General features: G+C 37.0%; 1 protein-coding gene across 3 annotated transcripts in view; it reads left to right on the top strand.

The window, feature by feature from the left end:
* LOC131164793 (separase) overlaps positions 1-23221 on the top strand; it is an 85405-nt gene extending 62184 nt beyond the window's left edge. The window contains exons 19-27 of one of the 3 annotated variants that reach the window (XM_058122245.1): positions 6391-6493; positions 18117-18317; positions 19052-19107; positions 19205-19434; positions 19560-19794; positions 20098-20497; positions 21394-21636; positions 21823-21910; positions 22040-23221. In XM_058122245.1, coding sequence (XP_057978228.1) covers positions 6391-6493; positions 18117-18317; positions 19052-19107; positions 19205-19434; positions 19560-19794; positions 20098-20497; positions 21394-21636; positions 21823-21910; positions 22040-22554 — 2071 coding nt within the window. In that variant the 3' untranslated portion in view covers positions 22555-23221. Of the gene's footprint in view, positions 1-6390; positions 6494-18116; positions 18318-19051; positions 19108-19204; positions 19435-19550; positions 19795-20097; positions 20498-21393; positions 21637-21822; positions 21911-22039 lie in introns of those variants that run through there. The other 2 variants (XM_058122244.1, XM_058122246.1) reach the window with 2 other exon arrangements.
* Positions 23222-23925: the final 704 nt, after the last annotated feature.

Raw genomic sequence — 23925 nt, 5'->3', positions numbered from 1 at the left:
TAAAAACAAAATGGGGCACGCTGAAACAGGTGTGACACCTGGTAGAACTACAAACAAGCAGTTGACACCTTGTGCATAGATGTCAGCACTGCAGGAACCCTGTTCCCACCAGCTGCTAAAGCCCTGTCATGTGTCCAGTTGCTCTCTTGACTTTTCCAGCCCCGCAGAGCAGCCCATCATAAACTCTGGCTGAAGACCCTTTCAGAGAAAATCAAGGGAAAATACTCGAAATTCGGAGGGAAACTTAGACCAAGTTGAAGAAGCTGAAAATCAAGGCACGTGTTCTTAAATTTCATTTATTCCTAGGGATTTTGGCTATCCAAAGGAAACAAGGATCGAAACTTGCATAAAGTTGAACCTAATAAGGAAGATTAATCTTGTTATCTCTAATTACTTGATATGGCTGCATAATGCATATATGTTTTCTTGGTTATCATAGTTGCATATCTTGTTCAATTGGAAAATTTTCATGTGGTAGATATTCATCTCGTAAAGATGATGGTTTTACTTGCTATGTCAAAGCTTGTGTATGCATATGTTGAATTGTTATTGTGTGAAATAGATGGCACCGTGTGTTGTTGTGGGTGTGAAATTATGGAATTTGAGCAGGTAGGGATTGTGTCTCCCTTGGGTGAAAGGCCCTAAACCTCCGGAGGGTATTTTTGTGTTAAACGGTGGTCCGCCAAGCTGGAATTTTGCACTTGTTAGTATTTCTGCATTAAGCGGTGGTTGGCTAAGCTGGAATTTGGCACTTGTTTGAGATAAAATGTGCACTTAGTTGGGATAGCACTGCTATGTTGGGAAAAAAAAGTGCAAATGCATGCTATTTGGGTGTTTTGTGATGGCACTTTTGATGAACAGAATGCCAAGAATAAAGATTGTGTTCATGTATATTGTTTTGAATAAAGTGTGTTCATGCACCTTATGTTCATGCATACATGTAAGAAATCCTGTGTTAAGTATTGAAATCCTTATTTGAATATGGGGGAGTTAAGAAGGTCTACTGAGCTTGTGGTTGCTCACCTTATTCCTTAATGATTTCAGATTCAAACTGAAGGAGAGATCCACTTGTTAGGCTCTCTAAGATACTACCATTTTGACACGTATTAGGTTGGCAGGAAGGCAAAATAAGGATACTACCTGTGTGTTCAGTTTTGCATTTAGGCTAGGGAGTGAGAAAAAATGTTTCATGAAAAGTACAACTCAATGCAAAGAGCTTGTCACTGAATGAAAAACGTTTTTAGTTGCTTAAGAAGTATATGTCTTGTGTTTTCAATTAATGTTTGCTCTTAATCGGCTTTTAACTTGGTTTCAAATGATGATTTCTAAAACAAATTCTAGCGTAGGCCTAGTGACCTCATTTAGATGGAGTCACGGCTGGTCACGTGCCAAAAATGAGTGATGTGACATAAGGGGGTTAAGGGTAAATGGAGAGGGTAATTAGGAATTTTGAATTTTCAAGGGGCAAAACAAAAAAGGGGAGATGGGTGATTAGTTTTTGGAGTGCTGTATAGCAAGAGGCAAGGTGCATGAACAATCCAGAGATTTCGTGTGAGAGGCTGCAGGCCTGCGATGATGCCTTTATCGTTTGCTACCTGCTGCGGCTTTGCAATAGACAGAGAGCAAGGAGCTGCAGTGCTTGAAGCCTAAAAAGTCAATTTAGGCTTGAATAGAGCAATGCGTTGCAGTGCTTCTTAGGGTTTCTTTCGAGTTTTGAGGAAGAGGAAGAAGATGAAATGACGAGGTATGCTCATTTTGAGAATTCAAAACATAATTTTAATTTATTTATTTATTTTAAATTTCCACCAAAATGTGAGCTACAATACTAAACTTATCAAACATTTCAAATTTTGGTGGAAATTTACCACAATTTAGAAGTTTTGGTCGAAATTTTTCAAAAACGAGTCCGAGAGTGAATATCTATTAGATACCCTCTGAAACTTGAAATTTCGATGTTTCGAGTGAAATTTTAAGTCCTTGCCTGCGTGCGAAGGTTAATGATATTGGGATCCCAACCTTGACTCTGGAGTCAATAATTTCAACTGCCTCGTTGATTATGTCCTCTCTCTCATTGATAGTCCTAGTGTCACGGGTCGACTATTTCACACCTTTGTGAAAGGACCGTGTGGCGCTAGCTAAAGAACTCTTGCTTAACTAGCCTATTGTTTACCACAATTCATCCACAAAACACTTTCATTTTCATTCAATCAAATATCAACGGAAGCAGTAAGCAATTATGAAAGTAGTGGCAAGTAAGCAGTAAACATTGAAGCAACGCAATTCATTAACAACTGTGTCTAGCGAGGTAGGCAAGTAGGCTAAACACGTTGACAATATCTAGCGAGTTTTACAAGTTGATGAACACTCACCCTCCTCTAAAGAGCTTTCTATGCAATTCTCACTCTGGCACTAGGAAACATGAAAGTGTCTGAGGAGTCATACTACCTTATTAGGCATAGGGAGAAACTAGAAAATAAACCTACACTAGTATTTACATGATGGAAACCCATCCCAAACGCACGAGACAAGCGGTCACAGGCAAGCATAATGCCTTGAACAAGCTCGGCTTGTGTTATGCTATGGCTTCCTTAGCCCTATCCATAGCTTCATAAATATATCTCATTGCATGTTTTTTTTCCCCACATCAGCCAATCAAAGTACCTGAACAAGTGAACATATCAATTTAAGCTTAAACTATTGTAGTCCAAAAGATAGGCATCAAAACAATACTAGCTGCTCTTTTGTCAGCTGCCTCCTTTGCCCAGTTTCTAATATTCCATCCTCTAGAAGTAAATATCTTCCTCAAGTTATTCTTTTGAAGGTGTTTTGAACAGAGAGTGATGAAAGTCATTGCAGATCTTGTCAAGTAGACCTTATTAATGTCTGTCCTCTTTTGAATGGCCTTGTCATGTTCAACACAGAAACACAGTTATAATTATAACTGTTCAAGAATATTGCCCTTCTCAAAGTTGCATGAATTGCAAGACTCCTCCCAGTATCCTCTAATATCAAATCGAGCTAATGTGCAATGCAATGTCCAATATAAATGTGGCCTCGTTGCTTCCAAGCATTACTTTGTTCAAAAACAAGAATGAAGCCATTAAAATATTAAAATAATGATATAAACATTACACCATTAAGTTTTGGAATAAGATCTTACCAACATAACTTTGATGTACTCTATGTGACTGCTTGAATCACATTTGATTCTCCAAATCCTCCATCTCTTCTAGTAATCTACACATTCTATTTGCATTCTTGACAATATTAGAGGCATCAATACACTTGATAAACACTAACCCCTTTGGAGAGTTCACTAAGAAGTTTATTATGACCCTTTTTCAAATGAATCCCTCCAACCATCAGACATATTGAGCTTCCATATTTTTTCCATTCCTTTTCATGAACTATCAAATTTTTTTGTTCGACTAACTTCCTTGTGAAAGGAACTCTCATTTATTGATAGCTAAGTGGCTTTGTTCTAGGACAATATTACCTTAGCAATTCAAGTGCCACTGCAAAACTCTCCAAAACATACCGCATTAAATGGTATTCCAGAATCATAAATCTACCTAGCTTCATCTGCGCACTCCCTATCTCCTCTTTCTTATGAGCTTCATGAATGGATGTTTGCTTCATCTTCCCTTAATTCCCACTTAGAGCAACTTTCTTTGGATCAGGAGTAGAAAACGAATCCATAAGATCCTTTCATTTTTGTTCCTTCAAGGCTGAGGTGACTTGCTTCTAGATTTAAGGAAGATTAATGTCCACTACCAAACATTCTCTTACAATGAAAGTCAATTTCCTGAACTTCATTCTCTTTATCTTCACCATAACGATCCATATCATGAAAATCTGGCAAGGTAAATAAATCATTTTCCTCCTTTGCTTCTTTTTTCAACATATATTTCCTTAATCTTCTTGCAAGCATGAAGTTAACACAGGGCATTCTTCTACGGTTTGAAAGTCTCCAACAATATGTTGTTTTGCCTAGAATTCTTCTCCATTCGTCACTTCACCAAAAAAATTGCAAGTATTCTATTGTTCTGATAATCCAAATGTGCATATTTATGTCCAGGAATCTTCTTTGCAGAGCCGTCAGAATTCATTAAACACTAAATACAATGAATGTTTATCTATATGACAATGAATAGTAGCCAGCAAACTAGGAAGCAGTAGCTGTAAATTTCAGAGAGTTTATTATTATATTTACAACGAAACGGCAAAAAAGAAAAAAAAAAAGAAAGAAAAAAAAAAGCAGCATCTGAACTCTGAAGTCTGGCCAAGAGCAGGAATACTGGCCAAGAGATGACTTGGTTGAAGGCTCAAAAATGAACTGAAGAACCTTTCCTGGGTGCACTAGAAAAACAACTGAAGAGCAAAAGCCTTTGAAGAAGATGGCCCAGTCGAAGAAAAAAGATAAGCGTCAAACACTGCTAGGGCTTTCATGAAGAAGAAGAGCCTTTGAATAGCCTTCATCTTTCATGCAGGTTTGGAGCCTTCAAACAGCCTTGAAACTCATTGCACGTTACTATTGTTCGCTAGGGTTCCAAGTAAGATGGTTAAAATTGGGGATAAACACAAAACCTTGATGATTGTGCCTCGCCTCAGCCTGCTCAAGCCAGTAAGCAGGTTGCCCCTCTGCCCTTTGCACCTAGGCACGCCTTTGACCATCATGGGATAGAAACATTCTCCTCATCTTCAAGCAGAGAAGTGTGCAAATAAGAAATATTCCCATGATTGTCAAAAGATTCGAGATATAATCCAGAATTTTGTGAATCTCATCCAAATATACCACTATCACTTGCAAAATCACTATCGTACTCACTATCTTTTCCCCCTATTTCTTTCTTTGCCTTCTGAAAATGATTTCGTTCTTTATCTAGGTCAGGCTTAGGACAATTTTGAGATTCCTCAACATAAAATTTTCCAGTATCATAAATCTTTAAAAAATTTCCTACTCCCATTTTTTGAGTTCATACACATGTTAGGGAGAAAATTTTCACATCTTTCGCTTCCTTTCTTGCTGATCAACGCTTATACACCTTCAAATCTTTCTCCAGAAATACTCATGACCTGTGGGTGCAACATAATGTCAAAATTTTCCGCTTTCACACCTCCATTTGATTGCAGTTCCTCCTCAACCTGAAAATTTTCAGTCACTTAATTGCAAAAAAAGTATTGGACAATTCCACAATATGAGCGTTTATATCAGTATCTATTGCACTATCAGCATTGAGACCCTTGACAGGTTGCTTGGCACATGCTCCTAATGTTCCAACATTGTGATTTTGGAACCAAACCTCCAGAAAAAGGGCTGCTACATTTGAATAAGAATAGCTGAAACATAATCTTCTCTATTCTTCACTTGCATAGCATCAAGCGCAATAGCTGAAACATACTCTTCTCTCTTCTTCACTTGCATAACATCACATTATCCGTGCACGAAGCCCATTCACCCCATAACCCGTATCTATGCCTTACAGGTAAAACCCCCTCATAGTACACTGGGACTCTGCAATTGATGATGCTGCCTCATTGCGTCCCTCCGCCTGTTTTACGTAAGGCCTTTTAGCAAGAAGGCCACAACTGGTCGCCATCTGGACCAAGTCTGTAGATAGTAATTGCTGGAAACTTATACAGAGAAGGTGGGAAGAAGTGCCAAACTCCACTCTCCTTATATCTCAATCTTTACTTGTTTAAAAGGCATTTTTCTCCAAATTTTTCTCCTATTCTTTTTAACCTCCTGCATACTTTTCATCCAAGCCACTCCAAGTACTTTGAAATTAAACTACACCTCTGCACATTAAGTTTTTAAGTACATTCATTAATTCTTAAAAACATACATTTATACTAAACATGCAATAATAAAAAATTTGTGCGAGAAAATATCATTGATTATGCTAATTATGTAATTGATTATAAATTTCATCATTTAGTTGAGGGTTATCCCATTTTATGTTTATCAATAATCCCATGAAATCCTTTAGGAAATTGTTTGTGGATCTTTTTTTAAAAGAAATTCCAGACAGATTATTTTTTTTTGGGATAAAGTTATTTTATTACAAGATAAAGAAAGAATACACCAGACAGGATGAGAAGTCCATCCACAAAATGCAAAACCACCTTGTCCAAACAAAAAAGTGTTTGTTTCTATTATTAACACTGGTCATTTCTCCTGCTTAGTGGGTTTGGGAAATATCTATTGCTGTGTGGGAGTGTGTTCATTCTGTTTAATTATTTGAGAGCAATCACACTTTGATATGTGGTTTAATTTTTTTATGCCTTTCATATCTGTATGATGGGTTCGTCTTAAATAGTTGCTTTATAACCTGCATGATGCTTATTTTCTAATCTCTAATTTTCTTTTTTTGGGTTTTCTGGTGCCAGGATCAGTTGTTGTGGTCTGGCTGGCATTCAGTTACAGAGAATGGTGTCTTGGTTGATGCTGGCTTTTGTACTTTGCCGGGAGGTTCCCATACTTTTTCAGAAGGTCTTTGCTTTTGTATAGTGGTTTTTTTTTTTTCATTTTATTACTATGCATCACTGCTAATACAGGCTGCCTCCAAAAGAAAGGCAGCTAAAACAGAACATAACAAAACAATCAGAAAAATTGAGACAAGAACAGAATTAAAAGACTCTTACGCCCAATTTACATCTTCTAGTCATAACCTAACATCTTGGATGATTTTTTAGTCACTTCTTCAATGTTTAGATGATAGCCAGTTTACACACAAAATTTCTTAGTCTCCAGGTAGTGTAAACTGCAGCAGATTATATCAATCTGTGAATATTTTCTTTTTTCCTTGCTGGGATTTTAGAAATCCAGTTGAGATTATCTTCCCAAGTGGTGAATAGTCTGGAGATGTTAAAGGAAGAGCAAGCTTTTTCAAATATTGCTTTTGAAAAATAGATGATTCCTATTTTCGGTAGCTTTCCCACAAAGAATACAATCTGCACTGAGTACTTTCCCCCATGGGAGAAGCTTATTTAAAGTTGGGAGTCTGTCCAAGATTGTTGGCCAAGTAATGAAGTTATACGTTTTGATTAAGTTCTTGAAAAAGATGGCCTTATACCATGAAACTTCTTCTTCTTCTTCTTCTCTCTCTCTCTCTCTCTCTCTTTGAATTCCATGCAGGAAAAAAATCTTTTCTCTTCAAAAATATTATTTACATATGTAGTCCTGTTTACTCGCTAATGGTGCTGTAAATTTAGCTTTTAGGATGAATAATGGAGGTTGTTTTCTTATTATTGTGAGATTAGATCTATGGATTGGATTTTTTTAGTAGTTCTTCCTTCAATTTATCTTAAGAAATGCTCACAGCCCAAATTTTTGGGGATGACAATTTAATAGATCAATCTTCATGTGTACTGGATGTTGTACTTTTATACTAAAAATGGTCGATCAATTTAAATTTCCCTGGTTAATTAAGTCAAATAATTATAAAACTGTTTTTTTTTTTTTTTTTCTTTTCTTTTGAATTTTTAATCTTATTTGTTGTTTTTGACCGATGTTGCATAGGATGTGGAACACTCTAGTTCATGGAATGGGGGCTTGATTGCCATGTGGCACATGCTCTAAATTGTGGACTTTTGGGGTATAGTTATATAGATACATTGGTGGGAAATATGTAATGGTACTAGTATATTTTGGAATGTATGTTAAAGGTTTCTAAAAGAAATTTTCTTTTGTAAAATAGATTAATTGTAACTAAAAATACAATGATAATGTGATAATTCCCCATTAATAAAAATTTTTTATGTGAAAAATAGCGGAGAATATTGTTTGGAAGGTGATTCTAATGTTATTAGGTCTACTAATGAGAAACTGGGTGGTTCTAGAATCACCTCTAGTATGAAGGGTTTAGATCCTTTCATTAGGGAGTGTGGTTGAGGGATATTCCTCTCTAATGCTCAATTCACTTGGTTTTCTGTTGGTAATGGGTCAGTCCGTGGCTACTAGGATTAATAGATTTCTCTTCACAGATTGGGAGGAGAATGAGAAATCCTCGTAAACAAAAATAAGAAAAAAATAAAATAAAACAAAATGATTAAAACAAGCCATTATACTAATAAAGCTAGACAATGCCAATGAATATCAGAAAATCTTACTCCTTCAAAACCAGCAGCAGCATTCCAAAGTGAGGCTAAGTGATGAATCTTCTCCCGTACAAAGAGGAATTCAGGCTTTTCCTTGTAAATATTCAAGCATTTTGTTCCTGCCATATGCCTCACAGAACTGTGAAAACTGCACGAGCCCATAAATTTTTTTTGCTTCAGTACTTCTACCTAAACCAGAAAAAGCAATGGCCAACAAATCCTCCATCAAGCAAAAGTGCAATGCAAAAGCAGGTGAGAAGCTGTTTCTGAACTAGCATGACATAAAGAACACCCATCAGGAAAAAGTGCCTTTGAAGGTTACTCCTCTGTAATATATTGTGGTGTTAACTCTATTAAGAACAACCAACCAAATAAAAGCCTTGATTTTTGAAAGAACTTTGGCCATATAGTTTTATGGTATGGAAAGGAGATGGTAACATTTGTCAAAAGATCAAAGAAAGATTTGCAAGATAACTCCCAAAGAATCTAAAGACCAAGACCAACTAATCCTCATGAAGGAAGGATGACACTTCTCCAACAAAAGCTACAAAGAAGAAAGCTCCTCCACCTCCCTATAATTTAGTGTTTTGCAAAAATGGATATTCTAGGAAGACAAATCACCTTTATAAATCAAAAAAAGGAGAAATAACATCGTAACAAGTGATAAAGACTGGAAAAAGATATGGAAAAACCAGTATTGCCCTCCTAAATATCTTCCCAATGAATTTGGGAACCATTACCCAAAACACGATGATTACGAGGAATTAAGAGGGGGTAAATATGAGAAATACACCTCCACGGACTTTTAGAAGAACTTTTAGCTCCTGATTTGGCATCCCAACCATTCACATGCAAGACAAGTTTACTTTTATTGACTCTATGTGAAGGACTCCTTTAAGGGAAACTGCCAATAACTATTTAGCCATAAGAGCAGTGTTGTTACACACCAGCTCACCAAGGCCCATACCCCCATCCACCATAGACCTCCACATTACTCCCAACTAACTAATGATCCCTCTTTTCCTCAACCCCAAACTGAAGGAAATCTCTCATAATCTTCTCAAGCTTGCTAGCTATCCCCACTAGAATCCTAAAAACAAAAGAGGTATACTAGCAAGACAAGCTTGAATAAGAGTACTGCGAGCCCCTAAGGAAAATAACACACCTTTCCACCCATTCAAATGCTCAGACACCCTTCCAACACTGGATACCAAAAACCCACCAACCTATGATTACCACCCAACATGGCTTCTAAATAAGACCAGGGCCAACGCGAAAGACCACAATCCACTAGCAATGCCAAATCCTGAGATCTACTAAACTCATATTAATAGCTGTAATAACTTGATATTTAAAATTTAATTTTAGGCCCAAAAACCCTCTCAAGGATTTGTAGAAGAGTCAGAATGTTCAACAAAGAATCTCTATAATCACGTAAGAAAAAATAATATCACTCGCAAATAACAACTTCATATTAACAATTTATTTGTTAAAATATTTTTGGTTTATTTTGTTAGTATTAGCAACATGCTTTTTTTATTTCTATTTTTCCCTATATTGTTCAACTTCAAGAATCAGTGTTAAGTTTATTAGCCTTATTAAAAAATATTAGCAAGTCCTAGTAAAAGATTTAAAATACATTATAAAGCTCATTAAGAGCTTGGGACTTACAACATTCAAACCTACCAATATATATAAGCTTGTGTTTGCTTAAAAGCAATTCATGACTGTAATACCCATTTCATAACATTGCGACTCCCAACTTTCCTTGCTTTGCTACTTGCTACTGCCATTACAAACCATGAGTCTATGTGTTAAGACATGGTTGTGAATGTCAACTTTGTAATCTTATTATAACTTTTGGACGGTTTTCTTTATTTTAGGGTATATTACATCGGCACCCCTTTTCGTACCGCTGTCCCCCAATCAGCTATTCATAACAAATACTTACTATGATTGAGGCATTTTGTACTTCCGTCTCCTAATAAGCTATTCTTACTAAGCACTCGTTGAGTTTGAGGCATTTCGTACCACCGTCCCCCAAACCAGCTATTCATAACATACACTCGCTGAGTTTGAGACGTTTTGTACCGCCTAAGGTTTGTCATAATCATATTTGACACACCCTCTCTATTCAAAATCTACACTCGAACTCCTTTACAAGGTATTTTGATCCTTGTTTTTTTATTACCATATGGCATATACTCATTGTTGATTTATTATATTGTACACTTGTAAATGTAAAAATTGCAAGGATATATTAATAATATTAAATTTATGAGTGGCCAATAGGGGTTACCATAAAGGAAATTTTGGAACTATAAAAAAAATTTAAAATTTAATGGGAAATAGGTGTTTATTATACAAGCAGGCTCTTCAAAATTATTATTATAATGGTGCAAAGAAATGGACAAATGAGAATTGTTCCTATTCAAAACTAATAAAAAATTATAAAATTTAGGAATCTAAGAAACCTAACAAACTTAACACCTTAAAAATTGTCTAGAAAAATCATTCTTTTGATTCTCCAAGATGAGTTATTAGAGTTTCCTCATAGTTGTTAGTGAAGCCCCTTTTCTTTGGCATATTTGCACATGAAGTCCTCTTCTCTCTCTCTCTCTCATGATAAGTAGAATTACAATTTATGTTAAATATTGCATCAAACTATAGAAATTTTTTATCACTATATAATTTAAAAAGCTTGCTTGGTCACCAGTTTACCTAAAGCTTATGCTGTTAGGTGGTTGGCCAATAGTTTATATCAAGCTATCCCACACTAACCTTCATTTGCAATCCTATCTTGCACATGAAGTGGCAAAGAATACAAGCATGATAGGATATTGAACAAAGGGTACCATAACAAACACAAGAAGGGAAAACACATATTAATTGATACAAGGCCTCCATAAACCTAAGTTTTGATAACATTACCATGTTAAGTCATCACTTTACCGAAAAGCTTAAGCAGTTTGGTAGTGTGCAAACAGCATATTTCAAGCAATGCAACTAAGCTTTGGCTACATGTTTTATTTAATTGAAAAAAGAAAAGGATTTAGTATGTTTTAGAGGTCCATACTGTTTAGGTGGTAAAATTTGTGAAATATGTGTGTATCTCACACCATTGGGGTGGACTTGATTAGTTGAGACACATAATTTTGGGTCAGCTGCATCATATTTTACAACAAGAAGAAAAACAAGCCTTATGTCCCCTAGGTGAGGTCAGATGTGAATGCCTTTTCAGCCATGAACATGATAATTGCATCATATTTTGCTCATTGATGCAAAATTAAGACGTGTAGTCTTGTCGCATACCGCATATGTGGTTAATGCCTTTGAAAACATTAATCTTTAGTATTTATGCGCCCTTGTAGACATTTTGAAGTTATTTTTAAGTTGAGGATAAATCTTACAAGAGGGCGAGTAGACATTGTGGCATGGTGTATACCCTTGATGAGTATGCCCATGACCATTAGCCAACTGATTAGCTCTATGAATTTTTTTTGTCTATATTAGTGATGCAATTCAGCAGTCTTTATTTAATTTTATGCTTATATCAAGTGTTGCTATTTAAGGATGCTATGGGTATTTTTGTAATTTCTTAACTTTGGAGTTCATTTTGGTCAAATTAGCTTTGGGGGTCTTTTTTGTAATATTTGGGGTGGTGATTTTATGAAGGGATTTATTCTTGGTGGGGCTTCGGAACATAAGTGGCTTTTAGAAGGGGTTCTTGGCAAAATAGGGGTTGGCTTTCTTGCAAGCTTTAAGCCTATTATAAGTAGGAATCTTCAGCCACTTTTCCAAGAGGTTTTTTGGCATTTGATGATCTCTCTCCAGAGCTCAGCTCTAGACCAGCTAGGGTTGTGAAGATTTGGAGGCTTGGGTTTTGAGGGTTCGACCCCATGATGCCTACCAGTCCCTCCATCGCAGCTAAAGGTGCGAGAGGCTGGTAGAGACCCACTCCTACCCTTAAACAGTGCCAAAACAAGTACTGATTTGAGGATTAAGTTGCTGCTGTGCCTAGAAATTGTTTTATTGCTGAACTGAAATTCAAAGCAGTCATCTCTTTATTATTTTACAGATTTATTATTTGCTTGAATCAAATATGGTTCCTAGAAAACTATCCTGAAATATCAGTCTTTGTTTCTGAATTTCTTGTTCTATTTCTACACCTATTGCATCAATTAGGCGACCGCTAGGGTGGGGGGGGGGGGAGTGAATTGGGACCTTCCCTCTTAAACATAATATAATAATTGCAATTCTTTTGCTAGTTTGAGTAATGCGATAAAAAAAATAGTAAAATTGAGAAAAATGAGAGTTGGAAATCAATCCACGATGATCAATAGTGGGTCATTAACTTCCCTAGCCTAACTTATGCCTTTAAGCTCACTATATTTGGCCCAAATTTTTGGGATTCAAATGCAGCCAATTGCCCAAGCTTAGATATATCTTTATCTACATATGGGCAGATCATATAGAGATCATGTAAAGAGTTTTGAAACTGTGTAAAATGAGTAAGAGTAGGACCTAACTATCTTTTGGGATTTGAAGGGGGCAGTTGCTCATTCTTTAGCATATGATTGTCAATTTCATTGCTTTATGGCATATCGGGTGTAGACTTTTTCTTTCTTGGTTTTGTATTTAATAATTTTCTAATGCTTCCTATTGAGATTTTGATTAAAATGAATGACCTAACTTGAAGACAGGTCCATCTATTTATAGGACAAATTAAATACATTCTAATGACAATAATACCCTTACTAACTCTCACTAAGTAACATGTTAACACACTTAATAATAATAATACTAAAAGACATAAATAACCTCTAACACTCCCCCTAAAGCTGGAGCATAAATGTCATATGCTCCTAGCTTGTTACAAATAAATTTAACACAACCAGCCCCCAACCCTTTCGTAAAAAAATCAGAAAGTTGCATATTAGACTTTACATAAGCAATAGTAATGAGCTTCTGCACAAGTTTCTACCGAACAAAGTGACAATCAACTTTAATCTGCTTCGTCCGCTCATGAAAGACCGGGTTATAGGCAATATGAGTGCAGCTTGATTGTCACACATCAACGTCATAGGCTGAGAATGCCAAATACTCAATTCTTTCAACATGTTCTTCAGCTAGACAAGTTCACATGTAGTGTGAGCCATAGCTCTATATTTTGATTCAACACTTGACTTGGCCACCACAGTTTGTTTCTTGCTTTTCCAAGAAACCAAATTATTACCAAGATACAACACCTGGTTGTGGATCTCTAGTCGGAAGGCAACCCAACCCAATATGTATCGATATATCCATGGATATAAGTGCGACCATGATCACGATATAAAAGACCTCTCCCGGGTGCCCGCTTGAGATATCTCAAGATGCAAATTACTGCGTCCCAATGACTTGTCCTCGGAGAATTTAGAAATTGACTCGCAACACTTGTTGCAAAGGATATCTTCGACTGAGTGACTGTGAGATATTTCAACTTTCCAACAAGTCTTCAGTATTGTCCAGGATTAGGTTGCGAATCACCCATATCCGGCACTAACTTGCTGTTAGGATCCATGGGTGTATCAATTGGTTTGGATCCCAAAAATCCGGTTTCATCCAACAGATCAAGAACATACTTCCTATGTGACAAAACAGTTCCTGTACAAGATCTAGATACTTCTATACCCAAGAAGTATTTCAACGGTCCCAAATCTTTTATTTGAAGCTTAGTATGTAGAAAAATTTAAAAGAATCTGAATATGTCTATCATCATCACCTGTAATAACAATATCATCCATATGAACAACAAGAAGATCCTACTTGATGAAGAACGACGATAAAACATAGAATGATCTATTGTACTCCATCAAAGACCAATCTAAAGTACTACAACATTGAAACGACCAAACTGTGCTCCGGGAGACTGTTTGAAACCATATAGAGCCTTCTTGAGCGGACACACTAAGCCTGAATCCTCCCTGAGCAACAAAACCAGGTGGTTGCTCCATATAAACCTCCTCCTCAAGGTCACCATGCAAAAAGGCATTCTTCATATCTAACTAATGCATAGGCTAGTAAAAAGTAGTAGCCAAAAGTAGTAGCCAGGGAGAAGAACAAACATGCTAATGTAAGTTTGGCATTGGAGAAAAAATATCAGAATAATCTTACCATACATCTGAGTATGTCCCTTGGCGACAAGATGGGCCTTTAGACAAGGCACAGAACCATCAGGGATGACTTTCATGGTGTAAACCCAGTGACAAATAACCAAAAACTTGTTAGGAGGAAGACATACCAAGTCCCAAGTGCCATTGTCATGTAAAGCATTCATCTCTTCAATCATAGCATTCCTCCACCTAGAGTGGGCTAAGGCTTCTGAAACAGATTTAGGAAGGATTCTAAATGATAGAGTAGTAACAAAACAATAATAGGAGGGTGATAAGAAGTTGTAATAAACATAGTCGGAAATGGGATGTTGAGTACATATGTGTTTACCTTTCCGAAGAGCAATGGGAGGATCAACATCATGGGGAATATGATCATTAGATGGGGAAACTAAAGGCATGGTAGTAGTAGCTAGAGGGGACTCTCTTCCTTGGTGCCGCCATTGTGAATACACTTGCAAATTAAGATGATCAAGATGATGAGATGGACTTGAACTACATGGAGACTCAAATGATTGGCTGGGCAAGGACAACGAAGTAGAATTTGGAAGATTAGGCAAAGGAGGAGACTGATTGAACTCAGAAGCACTCAGGGATTGGGTGTAGTAAGGTGAAGACTCAAAGAAGGTAACATCGGTAGAAACAACGAAGCAATGCAGCACATGACTATAAGAACGATGTCCCTTTTGAGTATATGAGTAGCCTAGAAAGACACATTCTCTAGCATGAGGATTAACTTAACTACCCAAGGAGTTAGTTGATGAACAAAGGACACACACCCAAATATATGAGGAGGGAAAGAGCATAAAGGTGAATTAGGAAAGAGAATGAAGTAGGGAATTTTACCACTAAGAACAGAGGATGGCATTCTCTTGATTAGATAACAAGAAGTATGTATAACATTAATCCAAAACACTTTAGGTACATGCATTTGATAAAGTAAGGTGAGTTATTTGAAGAATATGTCTATTTTTCCCCATTGCAATCCCATTTTGTTGAGGAGTGTGGGCACAAGATGATTGATAGACAATACCAAACTAAGTCATGCACTAAAATACTCTTTAGCATTACCACTTCGAAGTATTCGAACTGGAAAACCAAATTGAGTTTGATTTCAAAACAAAAGGAACAAAATAGATGAAATAACTCAAAATGATATATAATCAAGTCATTCTTGAATTACTATCCACAAAGGTTACAAAGTATCGGAAACCCAACTTGGACACAACTCTACTAGGTCCCCAAACATCAGAAAGAACTAACATAAAAGGGCTTGCTGCCCCGCTTATTGACCTGGGAAGCAAAAGGGACATGATGGTGCTTTCCTAATTTGACAAGACTCACAATCAATACTAGTCATAGAACTCAAACTAGGAACAAGACATTTTAACTTTTCTAGTGAAGGATGACCATATCGACAATAAATTTGGAAAGGTGTGGCAACAACAGTGCAGGCAATAAAAGGACATATCGGCTCAAAGTGATAAAGTCCACCTACTTCATGCCCTCCACCAATCGTCTTCCTTGTCTTCAAATCCTAAATAACCATAGAATCAAGGAAGAATGTCATTGAACAATTCATGGATTTAGTAATCTTGCTAACGGACATAAGATTGAAAGAAAAATTGGGAATATACAAAACTGAAGGAAGAGAAATAGAAGAAGTGGGATTTGCAATCTCAATTCCTTTGATTGTAGTGGTGGATCCATCAGCAAGAGTAACACAAGGTAAATTTGCAAGATATTGAAGAGTGGAGAAGAAGCTAGGTGTACCTTTGATATGATCAGTGGCAGCGGAGTCTATGACCCAAAAACTAGGACGAGAAGTACTAGATGACAAACATACTGTGGGATTGCTTTTTTGGGAAAGAGATGCAATGGGAAGAGAAGCTTTTTGTGATGCTTGATACTGTTGGAACTTGGAATACTCTTCCTTTAACATAGATACAGTACGTTGCCACCCACTCGGCTCCAAAGGTGAGGAGTCGGTGGTGGCTGCATGAAGGTCTACTGTGGAGATCCCAACACTGCTCAATAGTATGATTACTCTGTCCACAATGAGTGCACTTGTGAGGAGTACCTCTACCTCGTCCGTCCCTACCGCCACGACCACTCGAACCACCTTGATAACTTTTGCGGTTGTTTGGTAGAGAACTAGAATCACCTTGTGCAGCAAAGGTTCCTCTCAAAGGCAGATGCAAGAGTAGGAGAATGCGTGCTAAAGGAAGCATGAAGGATAGGAGAATAAACATCGGCAAATGATGGAAGCTTGGCACTACTAAGTATCTAAGACCAAATTGCCTCAAACTCGGGTCTCAAGCCCACTACAACACAAAGGACTGCCATTTGCTCCATGTGCTTCTGCATCTCACGAACTTCCACAGTTATAGGTTGCACGATGTTAAGCTCCTCATGAATATGCTTCATCTCTCCAAAATAATCTGTAATGCTCGTATCTCCTTGCTGTAGCTGAAAGAACTCCTGGGATAAATCGTACATACATGTAATGTTCCTGGAGTATCTGAATGCTTACACATTTGTGCAATTTGTGGCTCCCTCGAATTCCATAAGAGGGAGACACTTAGGGCATCTTCATGAACCTACACTTCTTTTCTCTTCTCATTAGAAGGATCTGATTGAATTAAGTGGTTAGATTTTCCTAAACTTGCTAAATAAACCCGAACAATTTTAGACCATTGAACATAGTTGTTTCCATGCATTTTTTGATTCGTTATCTATGTCAGTGATGTAGGAAATAGATTTTTTGGATTCATACACTCCATGTCAACACTGATAAACCAGCAACCATGCCAATGTCAAACAGGAAGAACAATCAAAACTAACCAGGACAATCCCAAACTATGTGAAGCACTGATACAACCATGGACAAGGTGAATGACTCACCAACTGATATAGCACTGCCACAGCCACAGAACTGGATATATGAACACTGCCACTGCTCCAAGAAACTCACAAAGAAGTCTTCACAAACCCTGACTAGAGATTAACAGAGTATTGCGAGTGTGTGGTCGAAGAAGGTTGGATTTTTGAGAAAAAAAGAGGTCCAACAGCTTGATAATATTGTCTAGAGAAGGAATCAGAACATGGCAGAGGAAAAAGAAAGAAAAAGGAGGCCGGAAACTCACTCACGTGTCAGTATGCAGGTCAGTCCTGCCAGAAATTGTCTAGCATGTGGTGGCGGCTGGGAGTTTTTCTGGCAATGAGGTTTTGTGGAGTTAGGCTTCGGAGAGTTCTGTGTTTGGGTATATGGTTAAATTTGTGAAATAATGAAGGGTGGAGGTGGATCTGGGAAGGACAGCAGTGAGAACGGCTTTTCCAGCGACAGCTGAGAAGAATAGATTCTAGGTTGGATCACACTCCAATACCATGTTGAGATTTTGATTAAAATGAATGACCTAACTTGAAGATAGGTCTCTCCCTATATTTACAATACAAATTAAATGCATTCCAATGACAATAATAACCTTACTAACTCTCATCTAAGTAACACACTAGCACACTTAATAATAATACCAAAATACATAAATAACCTCTTAACACTTTCCTATGTGTTTTTTTGCTGGGTGCAATTTTGGTGCAAGATGTAAACTTTTAAGCTGGTGTAATTTTAAGTTGGCTGAGATTTTTGCTATTATTGCATGTCATTTTTATCTCTTTTGATTTAGCATCTAGATGTGTGCCCTAGCAAGTACTTGGGGGTTCCACTCCACAATTGAGGCTTAATTTTGAGGACATCTTTGTCATTCAATTGTGTCTGCTGTTATGATTTCTAATTTGATTTTCTTCACTGTAAGTGTCACTATAGAGGCACATGACCTTTTGTTTTCAATGAAATTGTAATAGGTTTCCAGATTGCTGCTAGTCATAATTCTCTACTCTACCTCATATGAGCCTTCTTCATTGTCCTTATCTTCTTGCAAATCACTCTCTGAAGCTCACTGGGCCTCATATTTTCATCAAGCTTCCATTGGAACTCATCTAAACTACCAACTCTTATCAAGCTTTGCTGGGAAGCATAAGGCCCAGACTCCTATGGATTTCAAGGTATGTTGAAAGGTTATAACTAAATAGACTATTTAATTTGTCAATTGATTTCACATGTTGGCAAAATGTTTTGGGGCATACGTTTTTCTTGGGCTTGGTATTACATGCATCCTGGTTTGTTTGGACTGCCGCAGACATTGATTAGTTAAAGTTGAGTGGGACTTGGACCATTATGCTGCACATTGCATTTTTTTTTTTCCCTTTCTTTGCAGGTGTTTGTGGGAACAGTAGTGCACAATCTCCCTTGGTGTTTATGGTTGTAAGCTACTTTTGATAGTTGGGTTTATTCATTACAACTTTTTGATTTTAAATGCCAGACTTCCTGATGAAATTGTATTTCTTGGGTAATAGCTGTAATGGGCTGTAATTACAACAAGCAATATGAAGTTTTCTGCTATTACAGCTCCTGGTTGTGTGAGCATGCATCTCTGTACATAAAAATTTGCAGCTAATTTTGTTTGTTTTTTATTTTTATTTCTTAACTTTTTCTGCATTTGGATCTGTCAACACCAACATTTTATAGATAAATATGGAAACTTTGTTTTGGTAGAGGTTTTTATTTGTCATTGGCTGTGTGGAAAGGCGTGCAATTTTTAAAAAAATTTTCCCCTGAATTTAAAAGGATTTTGTTTTTGAAACCGCTCCTTCCCCAATATATATAAATAAAATGATAAGAATGTGACAAGTGATAACACACGCCATTTCTTCACAGTTTTATGCACAATCTATTTCAGGATTCACATGTTGGTGGAGCATATCACATCAGAACTGAAACATACAACATGCTCAGGTATCAAGTGCAACCTCTGCAGAATGATGATATGTTGTTTTCTGAATATGCTTAAGGTAAATGAGTTGATGTTGTTTCCTTTGCTCTTGTGGTGCAGGCTTGCACCTGAATCATTTGAAGATCTTGAAGAATTTGTAACAAGCTTTTTTCAAGGTCTTCCTTGTACTACAGTGATCTGTATCAGCTTTCTTGGAGATGCTTGTGCTGGTTTGTTAAGAGAATTGCTTCTTTTTCCATCCCTTGTTAATGCATGGATGATAATATCACGCATGAATCAAAAGAGTCAACCTGTTGTTATACTACTGCCAGTGGGCTCTTTTTTAGAAGGTAAATATTTGCAGCATAGACAGAAAATGTGGAATATTAAGACCTTTCATAACTTGCACACTATACCCTTGTATAAGCAATTACAATTTACTAATATGGATTGCATAATGTCATAGAATTTTCAGGTGATGATGCAACTTCTAGATTGGCATCAGTACATGCTGGCAAGGACTCTAGCAATCAGTGGCACTGTCCATGGGGCTCGAATATAATTGATGATGTGGCTCCAGTATTTAAACTGATACTGGAGGAGAATTACTTATCATCCTCTATTGTTCCCTTGGAAGATACAAAAAGAAACAGATCATTATGGTGGACCCGGAGAATGGAGCTTGATCAACACCTTGGTAAATTTCTGATGTATGTTCTCTCTCTCCTTTGCCTCTGCTTGTGCATTGATATATTTCAGTGTGTGCATGCAATTTATGCTTGCAATGATGCATTAGGAAATGGTCTTTTAATGCCTGACTTTTTTGGGTGCAATCTGCATCTTTCTCATTTTAAGGTTTAAATCATGGTAATTTTCTATGTTTTTTTGGTATTATTTCAGCTCATTTTTTATGTATGATTTCAGCTGAAAGTTTGTTGAGTTTTAGCATGATGCGCTGCTGTTCATATTTATGCTAGCTTTAAAAAAACTGGTTTATGCTGTCATTGCACCAGGGACTTGGAAGATTTGTGGTTTGGCTCGTGGAAATACTTGCTTTTGGGGGAATTATCAGATTGTGAGCACCTGGATTTGGTACATAAGAAACTGGTGCATGATCTGAAATTTAGGTGTAGGATGGATGTAAATGAGAGTGTTCTCAGAGTTCTCCTTGGAGGCACTACATGTGCCTTTGTAAAAGAAGAATGTCTCTCAGAAATTTTTCTTAAAAAAGGCTGCTATATTGGTGGAGTTGGACATGGAGATACATCTAGAACATGTTGCAACACCTCTAATGGAGTCAGAAGCCCATCCAAGTTGGCATTCCAACTACTGCTCGAGGCAGCAAAAGAGCTTGAAGTGGAAGAATGTCTTCCCAGAGAACCAGTAATCCTGGTTCTGGATTGTGAGGTGCAGGTGTGCTTCTGTTTGTTTGTTTCTTTGTTTGTTTGTTTGTTCGTTTTTTTTTTTTTTTTTAAATTCCTTATTAAATTTTAGTGGTTAAGCTTGGCATCATAAAAAATTTGCTAGTGTCCATAATTGCATGTTTATTAACTTTTATCTACTCTATTTTGTAAGATGGAAATTTGAAAGTAAGGTTGGCAAAGGGTGGGCATTCTGCAGGTTATAAATGGTTTCGATACATCGATTACCATTTACACATTTATGATCCCTTTTATGAAATTAGCACTGCCCATATTGAGCCCAACCCATTAATTTATGGCACGCTTCCACTCACCCATTGAACTCATCAATACTATCAAATGACATGTACAAACATGAACAAGAGCAGGTGTATGATTGTTCATATGAGCAGACACAAGTATGCGCATGCCCTTGTATGTACACACACATGCTAGTACATGCACAGATGTGCAGTGTTCACATAAATGCTTGCACATACACACATTCACAATTGGCTGGAATCTGTAGAGGCTGCAGGATTTTATTATGTTGCCCTTTTTGTGAACTCAGGCCCATGAATTTCTTATTGCCAGTGACATAAGACTGCCAAAAGTTAGTTAAGAATGATTTGAGACAATGATAATAGGATAATGCTATTTGCTGCAAGGACATGTCTTTGCATGTGTACTGACTTCTCATGTTGCAAACCCTTTCCATATAATCCTAATACATTTCAGATTATGCCTGAATGCCTGATCTTATGGACCAAACAAGCTTCTTTAAAAGTATGGCTTCTATGTGCATTCTAGGAACTATTGAGAATCTGTGATGATTTTTCGAGCATTCTTTCCATTTTAATGAAATTTTATACCATGCAAACATACTGGTTGTCAAATTACTGTGTACAGATGATTCCATGGGAAAATATACCAATATTAAGAAACCAGGAGGTTTATCGGATGCCCTCTATTGGCAGCATCTCTGCAACGATTGATAGAAGACAGCACTGTCAGGATCTGCAAGTCAGGACAATATCTGAAGTCTTTCCATTGATAGATCCTTTGGATGCATTTTATTTGTTAAATCCTAGTGGTGATCTCAGCAGCACACAAGCTGAATTTGAGAGCTGGTTTAGAAATCATAACTTTGAGGTAATTAAAAATATAGAATGGCACCATGCTCTTGTTAGATAGATTATGATGCGTATTCATACATAAAAATATTCATGCATTCATGGATGAATATATTTCTTCCTAATATGTGTAAGTTCCTGATCAGCTGTGAGCCGAAATATTAGACTCAGTTCAAATCATATTCATTTTTTGCGTATCATACAGGGAAAGGCAGGAACTGAACCTACAACTGAAGAATTGACTATGGCCTTGGGAAGCCATGACCTCTTCATTTACTTTGGCCATGGAAGTGGTATGTTTTATTCAGGCTTCTATCAATGATTTCGTCATCATTTTGATTTGATCTCCATAGGAAAGTAATTATCTTTTTCCAATTTCTCCTTCAGTGGTATTTATTATTTGCATTGCGTGTGCTGGTCAGGTGCACAGTATATTCCTGGACATGAGATTCTGAAACTGGAAAACTGTGCTGCTACTTTACTTATGGGTTGCAGTAGTGGATCCCTTACTTTAAATGGATGCTACCCACCACGAGGTACCCCTCTCTACTATTTATTAGCTGGTTCTCCTGTTATTGTTGCCAATCTTTGGGAAGTGACAGACAAGGATATTGACCGATTTGGTAAGGCCATGCTTGATGCTTGGATGAAAGAAAGATCAATGCCTGCCCTAGACTGTGCTCGGTGCAATCTACTAGCCAAAGAATTCAAGTGCTTGAATATATATGGCAGTAAAGGAAATCCCGAAAAGAAAATCCAAAAAAGGGCATTACTTGAGTCATGTGATAAGATTGAATGTAAGCATTGTTTTGACCATAGACCAAAAATTGGATCATTCATGGGTCAAGCTCGAAAAGCCTGCAATCTACCTTTTTTAATTGGGGCATCCCCAGTTTGTTATGGTGTTCCAACAGGCATACGGAAGAAAGATTCCTAAAATCATGCTTTAGCTTTTGTCCCCAAAACTGCTTGGAGTGTGTTAACTATTCCATTTCCATGATTTGTCGGCAAACACAACTTGAACAGAGAAACCAGAAATTTAGGCATGCTTATCTGCTGCCCAAGAAGGTCATCTCTTTTCACTTACTAGTGGAAATTGCAGTTTCATGCATCTGACAATTCCATGTCTTGTCAGAAAAATATAACATGAACAGAGAAAGCGCCAATTCAAGCACGCTGCTCTCTTCCTCCCAAGAAGGCTCTCTGTTCACACGGATGTAGTTTCTAAATGAGAATATTTACACATTGTAAATAACACAAAAGTTTTGGTCAGTCTTCCTCGTATCATAAGTTGTCTTGGCTGGTGGAAATAGGAATTGTTGATTTCTAGTTATTGAATTAAACGGCCATTTTTTTTTTTGGGTCAATTGAAAGTCCACACTAGGCATGGTCTACACAAAGGGAGAGCGTTTCTCCCATCATATTCCTCTCCCAATATTTGAATCTAACACCTTTAGAATGAAAACCTCAGCTTTAACTTCATATGTAATTGAAGGGTCTTTGGCACTATTTTTTTTGTACATTGTATGGTATTAATTTGGTCTCATCCTTTTATTACAAACAGGAATTGTTAATCAGCTCTTTATTGCTCACTTCATACGTAAATGATCTTTTGTAGTGTTTGAGGCATGGGAAACATGTGGGCTTGTGTTTCTTTTTCCTTCAATTATTTTTGTCGAGGGACTCTTCTTTTTAAAGAGGCAAAAGTTATGTTGGAGGCATTTGAGCTTAATCTATCCTATTTATGGTTAATGAAGGTGATGTTTAAAATAGAACTCTGATGGAGTTGATTTAAATTGTTGTTGGCAAAAAAAAAAAATGTTGATGGTGAACATTTGGTAAAATTTGTCTAAAACTGTTTTAAATGGTCAAAATGATGTTATTTTAGAAAATGTAATCAATGCCTAGATAATTTTTTTAAATATTTTAAAATATAAAGACCTTGTAGAACAAAATAATTTGTTCAAAAAGATACCATGTTATAGAACATTTTTTTTTTTTAAAAAAAGTTCTATAACATGGTAGGTAGTGTCTTTGCATCCAACCATCTTTGCTTTCTCAAACGATGTATTGGCTCTCGAGTTCACTAGACATAACAACCAGCACTATCAAAAAGGACTGCTTGATGGGTCTTGTTATTTGAGTTCGACATCACTTGTGTCACGCAGAAATACATCAAGGCTGGAGCCCCTCCTGCATGCTTAAAGCACCACCCTCTTCTTCCAACCAATGCTTGTCATGGCCAGTGTTGGAACACTGAACGCGGTAATAGTTTTGTCTAGCAATTCAAAGGCTTGTCAAGCAAGGT

The sequence above is a fragment of the Malania oleifera genome, chromosome 9 (assembly GCF_029873635.1).
Source record: "Malania oleifera isolate guangnan ecotype guangnan chromosome 9, ASM2987363v1, whole genome shotgun sequence".
NCBI lineage: Eukaryota > Viridiplantae > Streptophyta > Magnoliopsida > Santalales > Ximeniaceae > Malania > Malania oleifera.
The sequence above is the reverse complement of the archived record's forward strand: the minus strand, read 5'-3'. Positions and strand labels throughout refer to the sequence as shown.